Source organism: Eptatretus burgeri, chromosome 5 (genome assembly GCF_056783735.1).
Source record: "Eptatretus burgeri isolate ZD-2024b chromosome 5, Ebu_testis_v1, whole genome shotgun sequence".
Classification (NCBI taxonomy): Eukaryota; Metazoa; Chordata; class Myxini; order Myxiniformes; family Myxinidae; genus Eptatretus; species Eptatretus burgeri.
In genome coordinates this window covers 61,760,275-61,782,834 of record NC_140965.1, presented here as the reverse complement: position 1 = coordinate 61,782,834, position 22,560 = coordinate 61,760,275, and the positions used below count along the sequence as shown (strand labels likewise).

The 22,560-nt window shown below is 48.6% G+C and overlaps 1 protein-coding gene across 6 annotated transcripts in view; it reads left to right on the top strand.

Moving 5' to 3' along the window:
• LOC147026534 (patatin-like phospholipase domain-containing protein 7) overlaps nt 1–22,560 on the top strand; it is a 243,036-nt gene that overhangs the window by 115,921 nt on the left and 104,555 nt on the right. For all 6 annotated transcript variants that reach the window (XR_015058386.1, XM_085882013.1, XM_085882011.1 and 3 more), the window contains exons 9-13: nt 323–482; nt 3,987–4,067; nt 4,433–4,561; nt 12,388–12,468; nt 21,437–21,563. Coding sequence is in view for 5 of the 6 variants with exons in the window: in XM_085882013.1 (XP_085738139.1) it covers nt 323–482; nt 3,987–4,067; nt 4,433–4,561; nt 12,388–12,468; nt 21,437–21,563 (578 nt within the window). In the remaining variant the exon portion in view is untranslated. The remainder of the gene's footprint in view (nt 1–322; nt 483–3,986; nt 4,068–4,432; nt 4,562–12,387; nt 12,469–21,436; nt 21,564–22,560) is intronic.

Here is a 22,560-nt window from a genome sequence, read left to right as displayed (position 1 = left end):
TTGACAATGTTTACTCTGCTCCGTAGAAAACGTCATTTTTTCCGTAGAATACTTTGGTTATGTTATAATGACTTCTCCAAAGATTGATCACTTCTGTAAAACAAAGTAAAAATTACGGTAATAACTAAAAGTACAAAGGTCATTTGAAGTGGTTAACCTTTGACAAACCCTGTGTTTCGCTAAAGTTGAATATCATGTCTCTGTTTTAATACCATACCTCTATTTTAATTTTAATTTTTAACACTACACCTCTCCTTTAATTTTTTGTTTTTTTCTTGTAAAATGCCTCTAACCTTTCTTCAAATTTTTTTTTCTTCTAAAGGGTGCTTGGCCACTTTGAGAAACCCCTTTTTCTGGAGCTTTGCAAACATATGGTGTTTGTGGAGTTCCACGATGGTGAATATATATTTCGGCCTGGACATCCTGATGATTCCATCTATGTGCTGCAAGAGGGCAAGCTGGAAGTCACCATTACTCAGGCTGTGTGTAATTCGTATGATTTCATTCACAATTATTTTCGAATCGGCCAATGCAGCAACAGGTTGGGTAAAATTTTTTTTTAATTTTCTTCCAAAAACAGGTTGTGGATTGATATGATTTTGTGGAATTTTGTATTGTATAAAAAATCGAGGCTCATGAAAAGCTACAATACATAGCAGACCAGAACATAACAGTACAAGGAGAACCTGGTGGAAAGGGAGGTGAACACACCAACGGTATGGTGGAGGGACACTTGGAGGAAGAATGAGATCAAGGGGATGAGAGGGAGGAGGACAAACTGGATACAAGCTCAAACCCAGCAAGAAGAGGAGGGGAAAACCAGAGATAAAACCAAAAAAAAACGAGGTTGAGTGGGGAAAACACAGAGCAAGGAAAGGGGGGCAGATGGTGCACAATCGGAAAGGGCAGATGGTGCACAATCAGAAAGGAGGGCGTTAGAAGACAGACAGGCCACCAGACCTGTTCGTGATGTGAGAGTAACAGGCCCAGAAACACGTCTTCCTCATGGAAGATTCCATTGGTTATGAATGCCTTTGTTTCCACAGCATCATGAAATAAAAGGTGTGAGACAGGAGTGCAAGTCCAAAGGGGGGAGCAGTGTTTTATAGAACTATGGATGAAGGCCTGATAAAAGTTGAGATCTGCCAAATAAAGACGATGTATTACAGACCTGGCTTTGGAGGCCGATTTGGATTCTGGTTTTGCCAAGAAAAGCCATGGTTGATTGTGAAGCCCAGAAGTTTGAGTGATTGAACTGAATGAAAAAGTTAAATGATAAAATTGTTACTTTTTAAAACTTCATCTTTTCCTCCTCTCTGCCTCTTCCTCCTCTCTGCCTCTTCCTCATATCCTGCCTCCTTCATTATAACTCAAACTATCAGCAGAGGCCACATTCTCACCACTTTTCTTTATATCCTTCTTCTCTACCCTTTGTTCCCATTCTCTTCCTTCACGAATTTCGTTTTTTTTTTTTTATACAGAGTTTAAGCTGATGAGAAGGTATATAAGACGGTAGTGAGACCAGCTATGTTGTATGGTTTGGAGGCGGTGGCACTAACAAAAAGACAGGAAGCGGAGCTGGAGGTGGCAGAGTTAAAGATGCTGCGATTCTCGTTGGGAGTGACGAGGATGGATAGGATAAGAAATGAGTATATTAGAGGGACAGCGCAGGTAGGACGGTTTGGAGACAAAGTGAGAGAGGCGAGATTGAGATGGTTTGGACATGTGCACAGGAGGGAAACGGAGTATATCGGGAGAAGGATGTTGAAGATGGAGCCGCCAGGCAGGAGGAGAAGAGGAAGGCCAAAGAAGAGGTTCATGGATACGGTGAGGGCAGACATGTGGGTGGTTGGAGTGTCAATGGAAGATGTGGAGGATAGAGCGAAATGGAGACGGTTGATCCGCTGTGGCGACCCCTAACGGGAGCAAGCCGAAAGAAGAAGAAGAGATTTTAAGCTGATGAGAAAGTGAGGTGACAGTGGAAAGCAATGTACTGAGAGTGGAGCAGTGTGCCATCATCTTGATGTAACGAGCATTGATCAGACGGGAGTAGGAGAAAGAAGAGGGAAGGAAATGTATACCTCATGTATGTAAGGAGAGGTCGTGTATTGAATGTATGTATGCATGTATGTATGCATGTATGTATGTATGTGTGTGCGCATGCGTGCGTGTGCATGCACATAGAGTCGTGGCCAAAACTTTGGTACCCTTGCACTTTTTTCAAATTACTCACAATTTTCTTTAAAAATAAGTTGAAATTGACAAGTATTTGGGCTCCACAATTCTTTATTTCACTGTTAATATTACAGAACCTTTATTTATGATTCAGAACTTAATATCCTTTGAAATCAGAAAATTAAAAGAAATGACATTGCCAAAATTATTGACACCCGAGACTTATTATTTGGTCGCACAGCCTTTGGTCAAAATAACTGCAGTCCACCACTTTCTCTAGCCATGAATGAGCTTCCTACACCTCTCTACTGGCAGTTTGGCCCACTCTTGTGCAAACTGCTCCAGTTCTCCCAGATTTGAAGGGTGCCTTCTCCCAACTGCTGTTTTCAGATCTCCCCACAGGTGTTCAATGGGATTTTTGATCTGGACTCATTGCTGGCCAATTCAGAACAGTCCAGCATTTTGTCTTGAACCATTCCTGGGTGCGCTCGCTCTCTCTCTCTCTCTCTCTCTCTCTCTCTCTCTCTCTCTCTCTCTCTCTCTCTCTCTCTCTCTCTCTCTCTCTCTCTCTCTCTCTCTCTGTCTCCTCCCCCCTCTCAGCAGTGGGGTCCTCCTGGGTCTCCTACCATAGAACCCCCTTTCATTGAGTTGGCAACGGAGAGTACGAGTTTAAACTGTCGCATCTTGTGTCTGAAAGTCAGCTTGAATATTGTTTGGCATTTGATCGAGGTGCTTTCTCCACCATTTTGAACAATCCTTCGCTGCAATCTTCGATCAAGTTTTCTCTTGCGGCCATGTCCAGGGAGGTTGGCTACAGTGCCATGGGCCTCAAACTTCCTGATAACATTGTGTATGGTGGACACAGGAACATCAAGGTGTCTGGAGATGGACTTGTAGACTTGAGATTGTCCATGCTTGGCTACAATCTTGTTTTCTTTTTTCTGGTTGGTTTTCTTTCTTTATTATCTGGTTTTCTTTCTTTTCTCCATGCTCAGTGTGGTACACACAGTGACACAAAACAGCAGAGACTCCTTTTCTGTATTCAAACTGGATGATTGAGTGATTTTTATGTTGCAGGCACCTGCAACTCACTACAGGTGAGTTCATTTCCAAAGTAAAGGAGAATCACCTGCTTGAAATCTAATTATTTCTAACAACTTATAAAAGGTGCCAATAATATTGTCTGGGCCATTTAAGTATTTCTGTGTGGAATCAGCAAAGATTTAGTAATTTTTTTCAGCTTTTTCTTTTATTCCACTGCAAACCAAAGAAATACATATGTGGATACCAAAATATTTTTTTTGTTATTTCAACAATTTTCTGGAAGAAATGGAGCATTATTTGTAAAAAGTGCAAGGGTGTCAATATTTTTGGCCACGACTGTACATACATTATATACATATATTTGTATGACCCTTCTCTCAATCTTAAATGCCAAGAGAAACTTCTCCCCTTCCCCTTCACCCCTCCCCCCCCCCAAACCTTTCCCAGGTGCAGATGTGGATATTGGATGCAGAGAATATGTAAGACAAATCCTTTTGTGAGAGGGCAGATTCATATCAATTGAGCTGAGGGGAAAACCAGACTGCGTGGAATTTGTCTGTAGCTTTTCAAGAACATGGTTCGAGGAACCAAGCCAGGCGTAGGAACAGATCTTGGATGTATAGTTGTGGTCATTGCCAGGTCCAAGAGGGATGATAGGCCATTTGTGGAGAACTGCATTATTATTATTTTTTTTTGCGGTTGCATTTATATGTACAGGATTATTTTGTTGTTGTTTTTAATTATTTTTAATTGTGCTATTGGGACAGGATGGCCCAGAGGCAGTTGTCAAAGAAGTGTGGCCTGGAGACAGTGTTCATAGTTTACTCAGCATCCTCGATGTGATTACTGTAAGTCAACAATGATCCAATCTTGGTTCTTTTGAACAAGTTTTTAAGGTTATTTTATCTATCACATGGCTGTTATCATCCATGATCTTCACTCATTTCAAATGTACTTTGGGGTATTGGTCATTGAATTTTGGCGTTTTGGAACATAAGGATTTTAATTCGTAAGTATGTCTATTGCTGAATATTCTGGAAGGTTTGGAAATTTCAATTTTGAGGCACCATAACCACAGTGAATAGCACAATTGTCTCCCTGTTTTTGCCATCAATTCATGACATGATCAGTGTTGGCCAATTACAAAACAACAACATTCACTTTCTAGTGATGGCATATCATTTGTGGATTGATTCACCTTTTTTTTCTACAGGATTTCCCAGCTCCATATAAGACTGTTGGAGCTCGAGCTGCTATGCGTTCTACAGTACTAAAACTACCAGCAGAGGCCTTCCAGAATGTGTTCAAAAAATATCCTGAGACACTGGTTCGTGTTGTGCAAGTAAGTTTGCCTTGTAATAAAGCCCATTTGGCAGCACATATTTACAAACCTTGCCTGATCAGTCATGCAAAATGATTCTCTCAAAGCCCTCAGTGCTCGGCAAAGAAGGAAGATGTGCAAAATGTAAAACTGTGACTATAAGAAAAAGTGACTGTAAAAAGACCAGGTTTTTCGGAGAGATTTAGAAACTTATTGATGATGCTGTGCAATTATTATTATTATTATTATTATTATTATTATTATTTTTAAAGCAGGGAGGTCCACATTTTAGGAGCATCATCTGAAGAATGCTCCATCACTAAAAGTCTTCATCCTTGTACTACGTAATATCAGGAGATTCTCTTCGTCCTGGTGCTAGGTAACAGAAATGTAGGCAAGAACAATTTCATGTATGGCTTTAGAGTTTATCAGTAATATTATGAAATGAATACAAGAAAAAAAATTGAGTTGAGTATTATGAGGATGGGAGTGATCTAATCAAATTGACGAGCTTGACCTATGAAGCTGACCACGATCGACTATACACAGTGCCTTCAGAAAATATTCTCACCACTTGACTTTTGTCACATTTTGTTGTTGCAGCCTGAATTTAAAATGAGTTAAATTTTAATTTTTTGTCACCGATCTACAAAAAATACCCCATAATGACAAAGTGAAAATGTATTTTTAGACAGCACAGATAACTTCGCGGTCCAGCAGGCAACTGTGGACGCCGATTTAAATCGCCAAACTGAGCAGGGTCCTCACTCCTTAACTACCGTGTTACCTTACCGGTGGTTTAGTAGTCTCAATTGGGGAAATTGCCCCGTCAACGTCCACCCGTCTACTTGATGCATACGGCCGAGCAAACCATGGATGAACGTTGGCTAGCGGTACAAGCAAAGTTGTGGGGTAGAACGTCCGGTCTATTTGTACACACTGTGTCAAACCAATTAAGGAAAGGGTAATCGAGCAGGTTGGAAATATGCTTATGAACAACACTGCACAAATTTATTCACAGTCAAAAATAGGTAATAATCATGAGGCAGGTATTTACAAAGCACAGAAAAAGCCCCCAGCACGCATAGCAGAGAAAGACACAACAGGACAGTAATTTTAATCCCTTTGCACTTATGAAGTCCCTTCTGCGATCTTATTTATTCCATACACAATGCAGGCGCACCATCAGAAACATTCTCGGAAACATGGGGAAGAAGAAGAAGAAGAAGAAGAAGAAGAAAGGAGCAGAGTGAGGCTTGGTTGTGGCCTTTGACTCATCCATCCATCCATCCATCTATCCATTGGGACCATACTCTGTGCAGAGCATTGGTGCTGCCCAAGCAGTCTCCTTGGCTATTGGACACAATCCTGGACGGGTCGCCACTCCGACACAGGATACCAGCATGCTGGCACTCATTTTGCCGACCTCTGATGGATGACAAGCAGTCAACCCCACCTGGTATTAATTCAACAGCCAAGGGGGATTTGAACTCGGGATCCGAGGATCCCAAGCCCACCACCCTAGCCATTAAGCCAACACCAGGAATATCCTTTGACTCAACCCGGTACAAACAGGTGGGCCGACGCCATTCCCAAATTGGAGGGGAAGGAATGGAAGGCAGGGGTATGTGTGGATTCCATATGATATGGGAGGAATGGCATGTGTAGCATTGGCTTAGAGGAAAGGTGTGAGGTGCGAATGAGAGTCTCGCCCTGGTGGGTCAAGAAGCCAATCATTGATAGCTCTTTTGAATCGTGATCTCTTTTATGTGTCTCAAGGAGATTAATTAGTGGATATTTGAGGAAAGCAAGAGAAAGATTGCATAAGTCATTAATGGAACTATTGTCCCACGCTGAGGACCTCGGTGCTCTCCCGTTCTCATGCCTCGGCCCCATGCCCGTCTTGCAACAACGCATTCTGCCTCTGGACCCAGTGATACTAGCTCTGCCTCGGATCCAGCTCGTCCCAGCTCCAGCACAGCTTCTCTTGGCAGGTGATTCCTCTGGTCACAAACAGGCAGGCAGCTTTCTTCTCGATGGGTCATCAGCGTGTTAAAACAGCAGCGAACTGTTCTCGGGTCTCGCCTTTTCAAGCTTCCCAGGCCAGGTGGGGCCATGAGAGGGCAGAGTTTATTTGAGGTGGAGTTACCTGGAGAAAGGCTGCGGTGCATCCCCATTGGCTGTATCTCCCAACTGCCTCCAAGGAGAGCGTGACAAACTCCGCCCACAGCTCCCGAGGAAACTGCACTCCAAACCGCAGTCTTTGTAACTTGCCATTGTGCTTCCTTTGTTGTTCTTGCCATTGAGATGTGGCTATGTTTGAAATGTGTGTCACGCCGTATGACAGGTACAGGAAGAATGAAAGAAAGGGAGGAATTTGGAGGGATTGATTTTCTTTAAATGATAATGGGTTTCTGCAACCGGTATGGCATGTGAAAAGTGTGAACAGAGGTTCAGGAGTGAAATGGTGAGTTATGTGAATGGATTGGTGGATCTGGAAGGTGGTTAGAGAGAATATTAGGAGTGGGAGAATTTACTTGAAGGGGAAAGCCAAGCTAAACAGGGTGGGGGGGTGTGATTGTTGATATTTTTGGGAGCGATCGATGCAGCAGTCTCTTGCCTATACACAACCCAAATAAAAGGATGCGTTAGATGAACATGTTGCACGCTGTGGGGGGGTGGGTGAGGGTACTCTGCTATGCTATTAGTAAGCATAAAGATAATAACATGACCCCTTGGCTACTCCCATAGGGAGCTAGAGCTTCTTGTATTCTCAATACGTAGTATATACTTGAGATAAGAAGCAGACAAGCTTGCTAATAGTGGGTTGCAATAATACAAGTGGGATGTTAGGAAAGCCAAACTCTCCAACCAGTTTCCTTTGTTCAAATCATGATAGTACCTTGTCAAGTCTGTCTCCAGTCTATGCTCCCCCTCCATTCCATCCCTCATCTCAAAAGGCAGAATGTCTAACCTCTATTTCCCTCCAAATCTCTTGCACCCAACCCTTCTTGTTCTGTCTCCATCTTACCAAGACATACCCAACTATTTATTGTACCCTTCTCACCTGAGAAGGTAGAGAAAATTGGACTCTGTACCCTTCTCACCTGAGAAGGTAGAGAAAATTCTGTCTGGCCTTGACCCTGCTACGGCGATGGGCCCAGATGGCATCGGTGCCCATGTTTTCAATTCCTGCTCTCCTGTTCTTGCTTCCCGTTTGCCCTATTCAGTCTGTCCTTCTCCTTTGGTTGCCCTCTCTCTGCATGTAAATCTGCAACCATCATAAGAAGGTTGCAAAAGCAGAACCTACCAACTATAGGCCAGTGAGCTTGCTTGTCATTACAAGGAAACACTGCCGAAGGAATCAAAGGCCAACGCCGCACCTTTTGATTTGTGGACTTTCTCTACTCACATAGCCAATGTGTGGCACTCAATGGAGTCCTTTAATCTCCTCTCCCTGTCACGTCTTGAATGCCCCAAGGCAGTGTTCTGGGCCCAGTCCTATTCCTGATTCTCATCAATGATCTCTCTGACTGGAAAATCCTCTTTATATACCCTCTGCTATAACTCCACCCTCTGCTGTGACATCCCTCATCCTTCAGACAGGCAGGCTCCAGCCTCTTTCCTCTCTTCAAACCTTGAAAACAATCACAAGCTGGTCAAACACTTGGAATATGTCTTTCAATTCTGACAAATCACTCTCTCACTCTCTCTCTCCAAAATGATTGTCTGGAAAACCCTCCTATTTACTTTCTTAACAATACTCTTGAAGAAGTTCAGTTACTCAAACTCCTGGGTCTCACTGTCAGCCATGATCTTTCATGGGCAAACCACATTTCAAAGTTGGCCTCCAAAGCCAGCCGATGACTGGGCATCCTCTGTCGTACAAAGTCCTTCCTTGGCACTCCTGAACTCCTATCCGCCAACAAGGCTTTCATCCACAGCATGATATAATGATGCTCTCCCCTCTGGGCTGGCTTCCCTGCTTCACATCTTGCTAAGCTTGACATTGTGGAAACCAAGGCCTTTAAAAGTATTGAAATCTCCCACAATGAAGGCGAGTCTATGGGCCTATCACTTCGCCATTGCAGACAGGTCGGTTGTCTCTCTCTGTTCTACCACCTCCTTTATGTTCTTGCACCCTCTGCTCTTTTCGTGCTTTGTCCCCCCATCCAAAACCATATTTTCTACCCTCGTTAACCCACCCCAATCCCTCCTTCCAAATTTACAGTTTTCCCTCCTTGGAGTTTCCTTCTCTATCCATCTTGTCTACCCTATGCATCTTCTTCTGCCATCTTTAATGTCCGCCAACCAGTATGAGTTGAGATGGGGCTCCCAGATTGATGTCCATCTGAGGAACCGTGCACTTTGTGATGCAATGCTCCGTCAACCAATCACCAATCCGACAGTTTATAGTTCGAAATCAATATTCAAACCCATGTTACACAGTTTAAAGTTAACTTTACCACCACTGCACCATCCCGTCAGACAAAAATATATTCTGTGTCTATGCATGGGTTCCACACAAACATTTAATTATTTTTTTTCATCACCCATTAAGTTTGCTTCAATAGCTTTATGCATAAGTTGAGGCCTTTGTAGGAAGGACAAGATTGTTGTCTGCCTTCATCCCCAAGCTCAGTGGTTTTCAAACTTTTTATAGTGGCGACCCAATTTCAGAACCTCTCTACATCGCACGACCCAAAAGATTCAAAACCCAATTCATAATATATAAGATAAGATTTCACATGATACAAGAACATTTACTGTTTACTTTATTCACCATCGTCATGTTTTCATAGAGGAGTAAACGGAGAATAGCCGACAGTATTCAAATAGTACAGTTGAATGTTTCAGAAGTTTAGTCCGAATGACATTTAGATATATCAGTGAGAAGGATGAGCCTGTTTTTCAGAAACCAACTTCTCTATTCGTGGAGAAGTAGATGACAATGCCAGGATCATATCATGCTCCATTTCTAGGTGATTTCTGTACTTTGTTTTAATCACCACCATGGTGGACAACGACTGCTCACAAAAGTATGATGAAGGATATGGCATGAGAACCTTAATGGCGTGCCCTGACAGTGTCGGTACGACGGCAGCATTTTGCACCAGAATGTCGACAACGAATTCGTCCGCGCAAGAGCCTGCGCTCCTGAATCCTGCTGGAGCTGTACAAGCTTTTCCTGTGCTGTATCATCTTCATCAGCAATCGAGTCCAGTGGAGCCGTGAAAGGGTCGCGAACCACAGAAAAGGACTGCGCATCCAGCTCAGGGAAATAGTGCTCGAACTGTTCAATGAGCGACCGAAGGTGACTGTCCAAAAATGTCCTCGCTTTTGGTGGTGGCCTCCAATGGTTTGATTAGCAGAGGCTTATCGACAAAGCTATCAGCCTTGATGAAGCGGACCCAGACGATGAGTTGCGCGTACGATGCGATATCAGTTGACTCGTTCAACTGTATGGCGTGCCACGGCGATTCCTTGATCTTCTGTACGACCTGAGACATTCCGTCCAGACTCATATCTTCAATTCTGCGTTGGATGGTGTTGTCAGAGAGGGGTATAACTGCCAGTTTCTTTGCCACTTCCTCCCCAACCATCAGAGATACCATGTCCTTTGCACATGGCAGCACGAGTTCTTCCGCAATGGAGTGAGGATTTTTAGTCTTGGCAACATGGAGCGACACTCGATACGAGGCCTCGAATGCCCGAGAATTGGTCTGATGGCATGTACCCTCTCTGTCAAGATGCGCATTCTTGAGTGCAAGAAGTTTCCTCTCAAAGAACGCTCTCTCCTTACCCTGATAAGGCGCATGTTTTGTAGTCAAATGCCTCTGCAACTTATTTTGTTTCATACACTCCACAGAAAGCACTTCGAAACCAATCACACACTGAGGCCTCTGTGCCCCACTTTTATCCACCACGTAGTAAAATCCAAGGTCCAGAAATTTATCCTGGTAAGAACGTTCTCGATATTTGCTGGTGGCTGGTGCTGCCATCACAAATAAGGTCTCGAGTCGTACGTGGAGACGTGAATGGACGTGAATGATAGAGTCAGAGTCTGAGTCTGAGAGGCTGTGGATCAAACCACTAATTTCCCGCCAAAATGAACCGCCCTTCAGCGAGCTCGCGCATCGGCTGGATCGCATTCCAAGCGTCATGTTGCGCTGGTTCCCATACTTTGAACGAACCCTTTATATTACATCCCATAAAAGAGAACACCGATCAAAAATAGACAATTTTTTTTGCTGCAAGCGGATGCCCGCGACCCCACGAAATTTGCTCGGCGACCCCACTTGGGGTGTCCTTCCTGTCACACAATGTGACATCAATGATGTTTGGGACGATAAAACTGATTCACACAAATTCTCGCCTTTGGCATGCCGTCTATACACAGTATTCTCAATACGTAGTATGTACTTGAAATAAGAAGCAGACAAGCTTGCTAATGGTGCGTTGCAATAATACAAGTGGGATGTTAGGAAAGCCAAACTCTCCAACCAGTTTCCTTCATTCAAATCATGATGGTACCTTGTCAAGTCTGTCTCCAGTATATGCTCCCCGTCCATTCCATCCCTCATCTCAAAAGGCAGAATGTCTAAACTCTATTTCCCTCCAAATCTCTTGCACCCAACCCTTCCTGTTCTGTCTCCATCTTACCAAGACATACCCAACCGTTTATTGGACTCTGTACCCTTCTCACCTGAGAAGGTAGAGAAAATTCTTTCTGGCCTTGACCCTGCTACGGCGATGGGCCCAGATGGCATCAGTGCCCATGTTCTCAATTCCTGCTCTCCTGTTCTTGCTTCCCGTTTGCCCTATTCAGTACAAACAGGCCGTTTCAGAACCTACCTGAAACGGCATCGCGTTTCATGTCTCCGAACTTCAGAGAGTGCTGTTATAATAATCCCCCCGTGAAAGGGGGATTGTCGAGCTCAGTATCATCTAACACCCATCTAACCCTAACACCCGTCTAACAAACTTCTGAGGCATCCACCACACACCACTGCAGGACCCACCACACACCACTCTGCGGCTGCAGAGAGTGACCTTCCTCGCTCTGCACAACCATTTGGGTCTCACGAATGAGCTGTTCAGTGCAGTAAGTTTGAGGCTGTAATTTATTTTTCTTCCTCCACAATGATTTCACCTTTTTTTTGTTGTGATGGTTGTGTCATATACTTTTTCGACTTGTGTTTGTTGGCAATGTTGAGTTGAGTTGAGTTAATCAATGATTGAATAAAATGAGTACCTTTGGGATTAATTTATACATTAATGGCGGGAAAATCACCAGATTTTCGATATTCGCTAATGATCTAACGGCACAAAACACAAAATGTCAGTTTTTGCCTTCACAGCTCGAACAAATAGTGAGCACGAGGTCGAATGGACGTTATTGTTTGTTTTTTTTTAATTGTGTGTGTCGATGTCCAAGTGAGGGGTGGATTATGAAAGGAAATTGCACAAAAATGTTAAACAGTGATGTCCTGAAAAAATAAAATTGCACATTTTCAGCAAATGAGACACCTTCTGAGGCACCCACCACACACCACTGCAAGACATAACAAAGGTGGAACCACTGGAGCACACTAGACCACTGCTATTTCAAAGAGAATGAAACCACATTCAAACCCCCAGGTTTGAAAAACCAAGCCCTCGCTCGTACATTTTCTTTCCAAAATTATTTTCCATATGAAGATGTCACTCAAACTGGGAATGAAGTTGCTGCTTTTTACACCGTGGATTATGTCAATACAAGAATGCAAGTGTTGTGTTAATTTGACTTTACACCTTATTTGGTCTTTGGTTATCAATTTATATGACTCTACACCTCCTTTGTTCAGATAATCATGGTGCGGCTGCAGAGAGTGACCTTCCTCGCTCTGCACAACTATTTGGGTCTCACGAATGAGCTGTTCAGTGCAGTAAGTATCTGTGTTGAGGCTGTAATTTATTTTTCTTCCTCCACAATGATTTGACCTTTTTTTGTTGTGATGGTTGCGTCATATACTTTTTCGACTTGTATTTGTTGGCAATGTTGAGTTGAGTTGAGTTAATCAATGATTGAATAACAATTGTGTAAAATGAGTACGTTTGGGATTCCTATATTATTATGACCAAATGTAACTGTAAATGTTTTTGCCTTTTTGTGGTGTAGAATATTAGAAACACCTCTTTGGCATAGAATATGCCAATAAATAATTATCTGCATAATTTAAATTTGAGTGTGCTCATTGGGCGTATTCTAATCTCGGATGCTTTTGTTTCCATTCTGTCGGTAATGTTTGAGAAGTTGCAGTATGCTATTGTTAAAGGTCAAAGCTTTTGGTCAGATGAATCTAAAACTACTTAATCTGATGAGTTCAAAAAGAGTGAAACAGCTGTTCCTTCACGGTGATATAACTGATGTATGCTCTTTAATCCCTTCCGACACCCCCCCCGACACACACACACACACACACACACACACACACACACACACACACACACACCCCCCATCCCATTCCCCAGATGGATTGTAAGAGATGTGTTAGTGCGTGTAAGAGGAGAATTTTTAGAAGGATTTAGTTTGGCATTTTTAGCGTACCCCTCCGAACCATGTGATCGTAATACAGCAAGCCCATATTCAAATCCTCAATATGATATTTATTTGTCCATTCTTTCTGAATGTCCTTAAAGGTCCCCTGACATGCAAAAGTACTGAAATTTCATTTATACATGTCTTAGAGGAGTTTTTCATCGTGATTTCAGATCTGACAATTTTTTTCACAATACTCATTCTGTAAAATGTAAAATTAAAAAAACGAACCTCTTCGGGAATGCCCCGAAAAATTCACCTGAAAGGGGCGTAACCCACATGACGTCAACTACAGGATGACAAAGGCTGCACGTTAATTACTCGGGTTGGTGGTCCACATGATTCTATTGGCTTGCTGTGTGTTTCCACATTTGATTGGTCGACTCAATCGCTTTGTTCATTTCTGCTTTAAAAAAATCGAACATTTGTTTTTGAATAATGGATGACATGGACTTTCACTTGTCTGGTAACGACAGTGAGTGTGAGAGAAATGAAGGATTTTGGTCTGATTCACATGGAGAATTGTCGGATAACGTAGTCGCGGGAGGTGAAGTTCACGCAGCTGGAAATGAAATACGGCCTTACCAGTTCGAGCCCGAAGCAGGACAAGCAGAGAAAAACGGCGATGAAATACCCGGAGTTCATGATGATCGGGAGGACATCGAAGGAAGACTCAGAAATAACAACTGGTTAGACTAAATCCTATTCGTAATTCAATAATGTAAATTCGACTTGCATACTGCTCGATACCAGAAATATTTTAGTGAGGTGACGTGAACAGCGCAGCTTAGCGGACATGTTGCTCCGCGGCGTATTAAATACAAACAAGGCCGGCGCATGTCATCGGCCGTATCTCTCCGCGCATAAAACGAAGCAACCTCGCTGTCCGGATACAATGAAAACTTGTGTGCAGAACACACCTTGTGACACAATTGTGTCGAGTAGACCGATAAATCTGACGTTCTGTTACATTTTTATTTATTTTATTCCAACTGTCGTCATGAAGCACCAGTAGAAAACGATTAAAAAAAGAGAATAATAAATAAAAGCTACAGCACGTCAGATTTATCGGCCTCGTCGGACGGACGACGGATTTATCGGCCTCGTCGGACGGACGACGGATTTATCGGCCTAGTCGGACGGACGACGGATTTATCGGCCGAGTCGGACGGACGACGGATTTATCGGCCTAGTCGGACGGACGACGGATTTATCGGCCGAGTCGGACGGACGACGGATTTATCGGCCTAGTCGGACGGACGACGGATTTATGGGCCGAGTCGGACGGACGACGGATTTATCGGCCTAGTCGGACGGACGACGGATTTATCGGCCGAGTCGGACGGACGACGGATTTATCGGCCTAGTCGGACGGACGACGGATTTATCGGCCTAGTCGGACGGACGACGGATTTATCGGCCTAGTCGGGCGGACGACGGATTTATCGGCCTAGTCGGGCGGACGACGGATTTATCGGCCGAGTCGGGCGGACGACGGATTTATCGGCCTAGTCGGGCGGACGACGGATTTATCGGCCAAGTCGGGCGGACGACGGATTTATCGGCCTAGTCGGGCGGACGACGGATTTATCGGCCTAGTCGGGCGGACGACGGATTTATCTGCCTAGTCGGGCGGACGACGGATTTATCGGCCTAGTCGGGCGGACGACGGATTTATCGGCCTAGTCGGACGGACGACGGATTTATCGGCCTAGTCGGACGGACGACGGATTTATCGGCCTAGTCGGACGGACGACGGATTTATCGGCCTAGTCGGACGGACGACGGATTTATCGGCCTAGTCGGACGGACGACGGATTTATCGGCCTAGTCGGACGGACGACGGATTTATCGGCCTAGTCGGACGGACGACGGATTTATCGGCCTAGTCGGACGGACGACGGATTTATCGGCCCAGTCGGACGGACGACGGATTTATCGGCCCAGTCGGACGGACAACGGATTTATCGGCCCAGTCGGACGGACGACGGATTTATCGGCCCAGTCGGACGGACGACGGATTTATCGGCCCAGTCGGACGGACGACGGATTTATCGGCCCAGTCGGACGGACGACGGATTTATCGGCCCAGTCGGACGGACGACGGATTTATCGGCCCAGTCGGACGGACGACGGATTTATCGGCCCAGTCGGACGGACGACGGATTTATCGGCCTAGTCGGGCGGACGACGGATTTATCGGCCGAGTCGGGCGGACGACGGATTTATCGGCCGAGTCGGGCGGACGGCGGATTTATCGGCCTAGTCGGGCGGACGACGGATTTATCGGCCTAGTCGGGCGGACGACGGATTTATCTGCCTAGTCGGGCTGACGACTGATTTATCGGCCTAGTCGGGCGGACGACGGGTTTATCGGCCTAGTCGGGCGGACGACGGGTTTATCGGCCTAGTCGGGCGGACGACGGGTTTATCGGCCTAGTCGGGCGGACGACGGGTTTATCGGCCTAGTCGGGCGGACGACGGGTTTATCGGCCTCGTCGGACGGACGACGGATTTATCGGCCTAGTCGGACGGACGACGGATTTATCGGCCGAGTCGGACGGACGACGGATTTATCGGCCTAGTCGGACGGACGACGGATTTATCGGCCTAGTCGGACGGACGACGGATTTATCGGCCTAGTCGGACGGACGACGGATTTATCGGCCTAGTCGGACGGACGACGGATTTATCGGCCTAGTCGGACGGACGACGGATTTATCGGCCTAGTCGGACGGACGACGGATTTATCGGCCTAGTCGGACGGACGACGGATTTATCGGCCCAGTCGGACGGACGACGGATTTATCGGCCCAGTCGGACGGACGACGGATTTATCGGCCCAGTCGGACGGACGACGGATTTATCGGCCCAGTCGGACGGACGACGGATTTATCGGCCCAGTCGGACGGACGACGGATTTATCGGCCCAGTCGGACGGACGACGGATTTATCGGCCCAGTCGGACGGACGACGGATTTATCGGCCCAGTCGGACGGACGACGGATTTATCGGCCCAGTCGGACGGACGACGGATTTATCGGCCCAGTCGGACGGACGACGGATTTATCGGCCTAGTCGGGCGGACGACGGATTTATCGGCCTAGTCGGGCGGACGACGGATTTATCGGCCCAGTCGGGCGGACGACGGATTTATCTGCCCAGTCGGGCTGACGACGGATTTATCGGCCCAGTCGGGCGGACGACGGATTTATCGGCCTAGTCGGGCGGACGACGGGTTTATCGGCCTAGTCGGGCGGACGACGGGTTTATCGGCCTAGTCGGGCGGACGACGGGTTTATCGGCCTAGTCGGGCGGACGACGGGTTTATCGGCCTCGTCGGACGGACGACGGATTTATCGGCCTAGTCGGACGGACGACGGATTTATCGGCCGAGTCGGACGGACGACGGATTTATCGGCCTAGTCGGACGGACGACGGATTTATCGGCCTAGTCGGGCGGACGACGGGTTTATCGGCCTAGTCGGACGGACGACGGATTTATCGGCCGAGTTGGACGGACGACGGATTTATCGGCCTAGTCGGACGGACGACGGATTTATCGGCCTAGTCGGACGGACGACGGATTTATCGGCCTAGTCGGACGGACGACGGATTTATCGGCCTAGTCGGGCGGACGACGGATTTATCGGCCTAGTCGGACGGACGACGGATTTATCGGCCTAGTCGGACGGACGACGGATTTATCGGCCTAGTCGGACGGACGACGGATTTATCGGCCTAGTCGGACGGACGACGGATTTATCGGCCTAGTCGGACGGACGACGGATTTATCGGCCCAGTCGGACGGACGACGGATTTATCGGCCCAGTCGGACGGACGACGGATTTATCGGCCCAGTCGGACGGACGACGGATTTATCGGCCCAGTCGGACGGACGACGGATTTATCGGCCCAGTCGGACGGACGACGGATTTATCGGCCCAGTCGGACGGACGACGGATTTATCGGCCCAGTCGGACGGACGACGGATTTATCGGCCTAGTCGGACGGACGACGGATTTATCGGCCGAGTCGGACGGACGACGGATTTATCGGCCTAGTCGGACGGACGACGGATTTATCGGCCTAGTCGGACGGACGACGGATTTATCGGCCTAGTCGGACGGACGACGGATTTATCGGCCTAGTCGGACGGACGACGGATTTATCGGCCTAGTCGGACGGACGACGGATTTATCGGCCTAGTCGGACGGACGACGGATTTATCGGCCTAGTCGGACGGACGACGGATTTATCGGCCCAGTCGGACGGACGACGGATTTATCGGCCCAGTCGGACGGACGACGGATTTATCGGCCCAGTCGGACGGACGACGGATTTATCGGCCCAGTCGGACGGACGACGGATTTATCGGCCCAGTCGGACGGACGACGGATTTATCGGCCCAGTCGGACGGACGACGGATTTATCGGCCCAGTCGGACGGACGACGGATTTATCGGCCCAGTCGGACGGACGACGGATTTATCGGCCCAGTCGGACGGACGACGGATTTATCGGCCCAGTCGGACGGACGACGGATTTATCGGCCCAGTCGGGCGGACGACGGATTTATCGGCCTAGTCGGGCGGACGACGGATTTATCGGCCCAGTCGGGCGGACGACGGATTTATCTGCCCAGTCGGGCTGACGACGGATTTATCGGCCCAGTCGGGCGGACGACGGATTTATCGGCCTAGTCGGGCGGACGACGGGTTTATCGGCCTAGTCGGGCGGACGACGGGTTTATCGGCCTAGTCGGGCGGACGACGGGTTTATCGGCCTAGTCGGGCGGACGACGGGTTTATCGGCCTCGTCGGACGGACGACGGATTTATCGGCCGAGTCGGACGGACGACGGATTTATCGGCCGAGTCGGACGGACGACGGATTTATCGGCTTAGTCGGACGGACGACGGGTTTATCGGCCTAGTCGGGCGGACGACGGGTTTATCGGCCTAGTCGGACGGACGACGGATTTATCGGCCGAGTTGGACGGACGACGGATTTATCGGCCTAGTCGGACGGACGACGGATTTATCGGCCTAGTCGGACGGACGACGGATTTATCGGCCTAGTCGGACGGACGACGGATTTATCGGCCCAGTCGGACGGACGACGGATTTATCGGCCCAGTCGGACGGACGACGGATTTATCGGCCCAGTCGGACGGACGACGGATTTATCGGCCCAGTCGGACGGACGACGGATTTATCGGCCCAGTCGGACGGACGACGGATTTATCGGCCCAGTCGGACGGACGACGGATTTATCGGCCCAGTCGGACGGACGACGGATTTATCGGCCCAGTCGGACGGACGACGGATTTATCGGCCCAGTCGGACGGACGACGGATTTATCGGCCCAGTCGGACGGACGACGGATTTATCGGCCCAGTCGGACGGACGACGGATTTATCGGCCCAGTCGGACGGACGACGGATTTATCGGCCCAGTCGGGCGGACGACGGATTTATCGGCCTCGTCGGGCGGACGACGGATTTATCGGCCTCGTCGGGCGGACGACGGATTTATCGGCCTCGTCGGGCGGACGACGGATTTATCGGCCTCGTCGGGCGGACGACGGATTTATCGGCCTCGTCGGGCGGACGACGGATTTATCGGCCTCGTCGGGCGGACGACGGATTTATCGGCCTCGTCGGGCGGACGACGGATTTATCGGCCTCGTCGGGCGGACGACGGATTTATCGGCCTAGTCGGGCGGACGACGCATTTATCGGCCTGGTCGGGCGGACGACGGATTTATCGGCCTGGTCGGGCGGACGACGGATTTATCGGCCTGGTCGGGCGGACGACGGATTTATCGGCCTGGTCGGGCGGACGACGGATTTATCGGCCTGGTCGGGCGGACGACGGATTTATCGGCCTAGTCGGGCGGACGACGGATTTATCGGCCTAGTCGGGCGGACGACGGATTTATCGGCCTAGTCGGGCGGACGACGGATTTATCGGCCTAGTCGGGCGGACGACGGATTTATCGGCCTAGTCGGACGGACGACGGATTTATCGGCCTGGTCGGGCGGACGACGGATTTATCGGCCTAGTCGGGCGGACGACGGATTTATCGGCCTAGTCGGGCGGACGACGGATTTATCGGCCTAGTCGGGCGGACGACGGATTTATCGGCCTCGTCGGGCGGACGACGGATTTATCGGCCTCGTCGGGCGGACGACGGATTTATCGGCCTCGTCGGGCGGACGACGGATTTATCGGCCTCGTCGGGCGGACGACGGATTTATCGGCCTCGTCGGGCGGACGACGGATTTATCGGCCTCGTCGGGCGGACGACGGATTTATCGGCCTCGTCGGGCGGACGACGGATTTATCGGCCTAGTCGGGCGGACGACGCATTTATCGGCCTGGTCGGGCGGACGACGGATTTATCGGCCTGGTCGGGCGGACGACGGATTTATCGGCCTGATCGGGCGGACGACGGATTTATCGGCCTGGTCGGGCGGACGACGGATTTATCGGCCTGGTCGGGCGGACGACGGATTTATCGGCCTCGTCGGGCGGACGACGGATTTATCGGCCTCGTCGGGCGGACGACGGATTTATCGGCCTCGTCGGGCGGACGACGCATTTATCGGCCTGGTCGGGCGGACGACGGATTTATCGGCCTGGTCGGGCGGACGACGGATTTATCGGCCTGGTCGGGCGGACGACGGATTTATCGGCCTGGTCGGGCGGACGACGGATTTATCGGCCTGGTCGGGCGGACGACGGATTTATCGGCCTAGTCGGGCGGACGACGGATTTATCGGCCTCGTCGGGCGGACGACGGATTTATCGGCCTCGTCGGGCGGACGACGGATTTATCGGCCTGGTCGGGCGGACGACGGATTTATCGGCCTGGTCGGGCGGACGACGGATTTATCGGCCTGGTCGGGCGGACGACGGATTTATCGGCCTGGTCGGGCGGACGACGGATTTATCGGCCTGGTCGGGCGGACGACGGATTTATCGGCCTGGTCGGGCGGACGACGGATTTATCGGCCTGGTCGGGCGGACGACGGATTTATCGGCCTAGTCGGGCGGACGACGGATTTATCGGCCTCGTCGGGCGGACGACGGATTTATCGGCCTCGTCGGGCGGACGACGGATTTATCGGCCTGGTCGGGCGGACGACGGATTTATCGGCCTGGTCGGGCGGACGACGGATTTATCGGCCTGGTCGGGCGGACGACGGATTTATCGGCCTGGTCGGGCGAACGACGGATTTATCGGCCTGGTCGGGCGGACGACGGATTTATCGGCCTGGTCGGGCGGACGACGGATTTATCGGCCTGGTCGGGCGGACGACGGATTTATCGGCCTGGTCGGGCGGACGACGGATTTATCGGCCTAGTCGGGCGGACGACGGATTTATCGGCCTAGTCGGGCGGACGACGGATTTATCGGCCTCGTCGGGCGGTCGACGGATTTATCGGCCTCGTCGGGCGGACGACGGATTTATCGGCCTCGTCGGGCGGACGACGGATTTATCGGCCTAGTCGGGCGGACGACGCATTTATCGGCCTGGTCGGGCGGACGACGGATTTATCGGCCTGGTCGGGCGGACGACGGATTTATCGGCCTGGTCGGGCGGACGACGGATTTATCGGCCTGGTCGGGCGGACGACGGATTTATCGGCCTGGTCGGGCGGACGACGGATTTATCGGCCTGGTCGGGCGGACGACGGATTTATCGGCCTAGTCGGGCGGACGACGGATTTATCGGCCTAGTCGGGCGGACGACGGATTTATCGGCCTCGTCGGACGGACGACGGATTTATCGGCCTCGTCGGACGGACGACGGATTTATCGGACTAGTCTAGACTCTTGACCCTAGAGATCTCGAGTCAATCCACTCTGTGTGAGTTTCTGTATGTGACGTCAACGCTGCGATTCATTGAAGTCAACTGTTTTAGGGGCGGGGCATAGCAAGTTGTGAAAAGCACAATAAATGATCAAATATTGCTCTAATTATCCCATTTTTGATTAAAAAAAATAACATGGGTGATTTCTTCACTTGGAAGGTCGAGTTAATATATAAATAACCAGAAAGTTTTGCATGTCAGGGGACCTTTAAACTTGTTTATTCTACATGTGATTTGTATCCAAATTCTTGCTTGAGCTTGACACCAATGGGGGGAAAAGGTGGTTGCAGTAACTTTCCTCTAATTAAAAACAATTACTATTGTGCAAGGCAATTGTCTGCATCATGTTCGTTGGAAAACACCTTCATTGGTAAAATGAACAACCATTGTGCATGTGTATTGACATTGAGGTATGTTGTGCTTGACCACTGCAGGAAAGTCAGGCTATTCCCCTGACAAACTTGCAAAGCCTTTCACCAAAGAAGAGTCCCATTCGACGGAGCTCAAAATGCAATGCCAACTTGACAGCTTTTGAAGGCGAGACTCTTGCAGGAGAGTCAGGTATGACAAACCATAGCTTGTACAGTGTACCTCGTAGAATTGCTCTGGCTTCCTTTGCATATGGATGCGTATTTTATGAACAGTTTTTATCCCCCGCCGCGTGGCGGAAGGGGGCTATTGTTGTCACCCGGGTCGTCCGTCCGTCCGTCCGTCCGGCTGGCTGGGCGTCAACATTTATTTCAATGGCGGGGGATTTCCCATCTCTGATGGTATATTTTATTTTGCTCCGAGATGGTTTGTATGTGGACACATTTGAACTCGTATCATTGTTAAAGGGGAACCCAAATGCAATTTTTTTTTTCTGAAAACCATTGAAAATCATTAATCACAGTCTAATTTGAAGGGAAAAAATTTTTGAATTGTTTTTGCCAATCACAAAGTCCTAAAAAAAAGCCCAAAGGTGTCTATTTTTGCCAGTGACATAAACCTTGAACCCACCTTGATCCAAACAGCGGCTTGCGTACAGAAACGGTGTATTTCGAGCTTGGATTCAGCCATTGATTCAACACGTGACACGAAAACGAAAGCGAATATCGAAAATCCGGCCCGACCAAATTTATATATTGTCCCATCGATTCATATGCCACAATCAAATTCAAGATCGCTTGAGAAATGGCGGAGGAGATAGAATTTGAAAATCGTCATTTTTGCAACGGACGGACGGACGGATCGAAGGACATCTACACCCATATTATTAGGTCATGCTCGCAGAGATGACCTAAAACGACAAACACGAAGACTTACCTTTAAACAGAGTTCTTTGAAAGAGGAATTCAAGTGGGAAATTAGCAAAATATATCTCGGCACAAAACACAAAATGTCAGTTTTTGCCTTCACAGCTCGAACAAACATGGTGAGCATGAGGTCGAATGGACGTTATTGTTTTTTTTTTAAATTGTGTGTATCGATGTCCAAGTGAGGGGTGGATTATTAAAGGAAATTGCGCAAAAATGTTAAACACTGATGTCCTGAAAAAATAAAATTTCACATTTTCAGC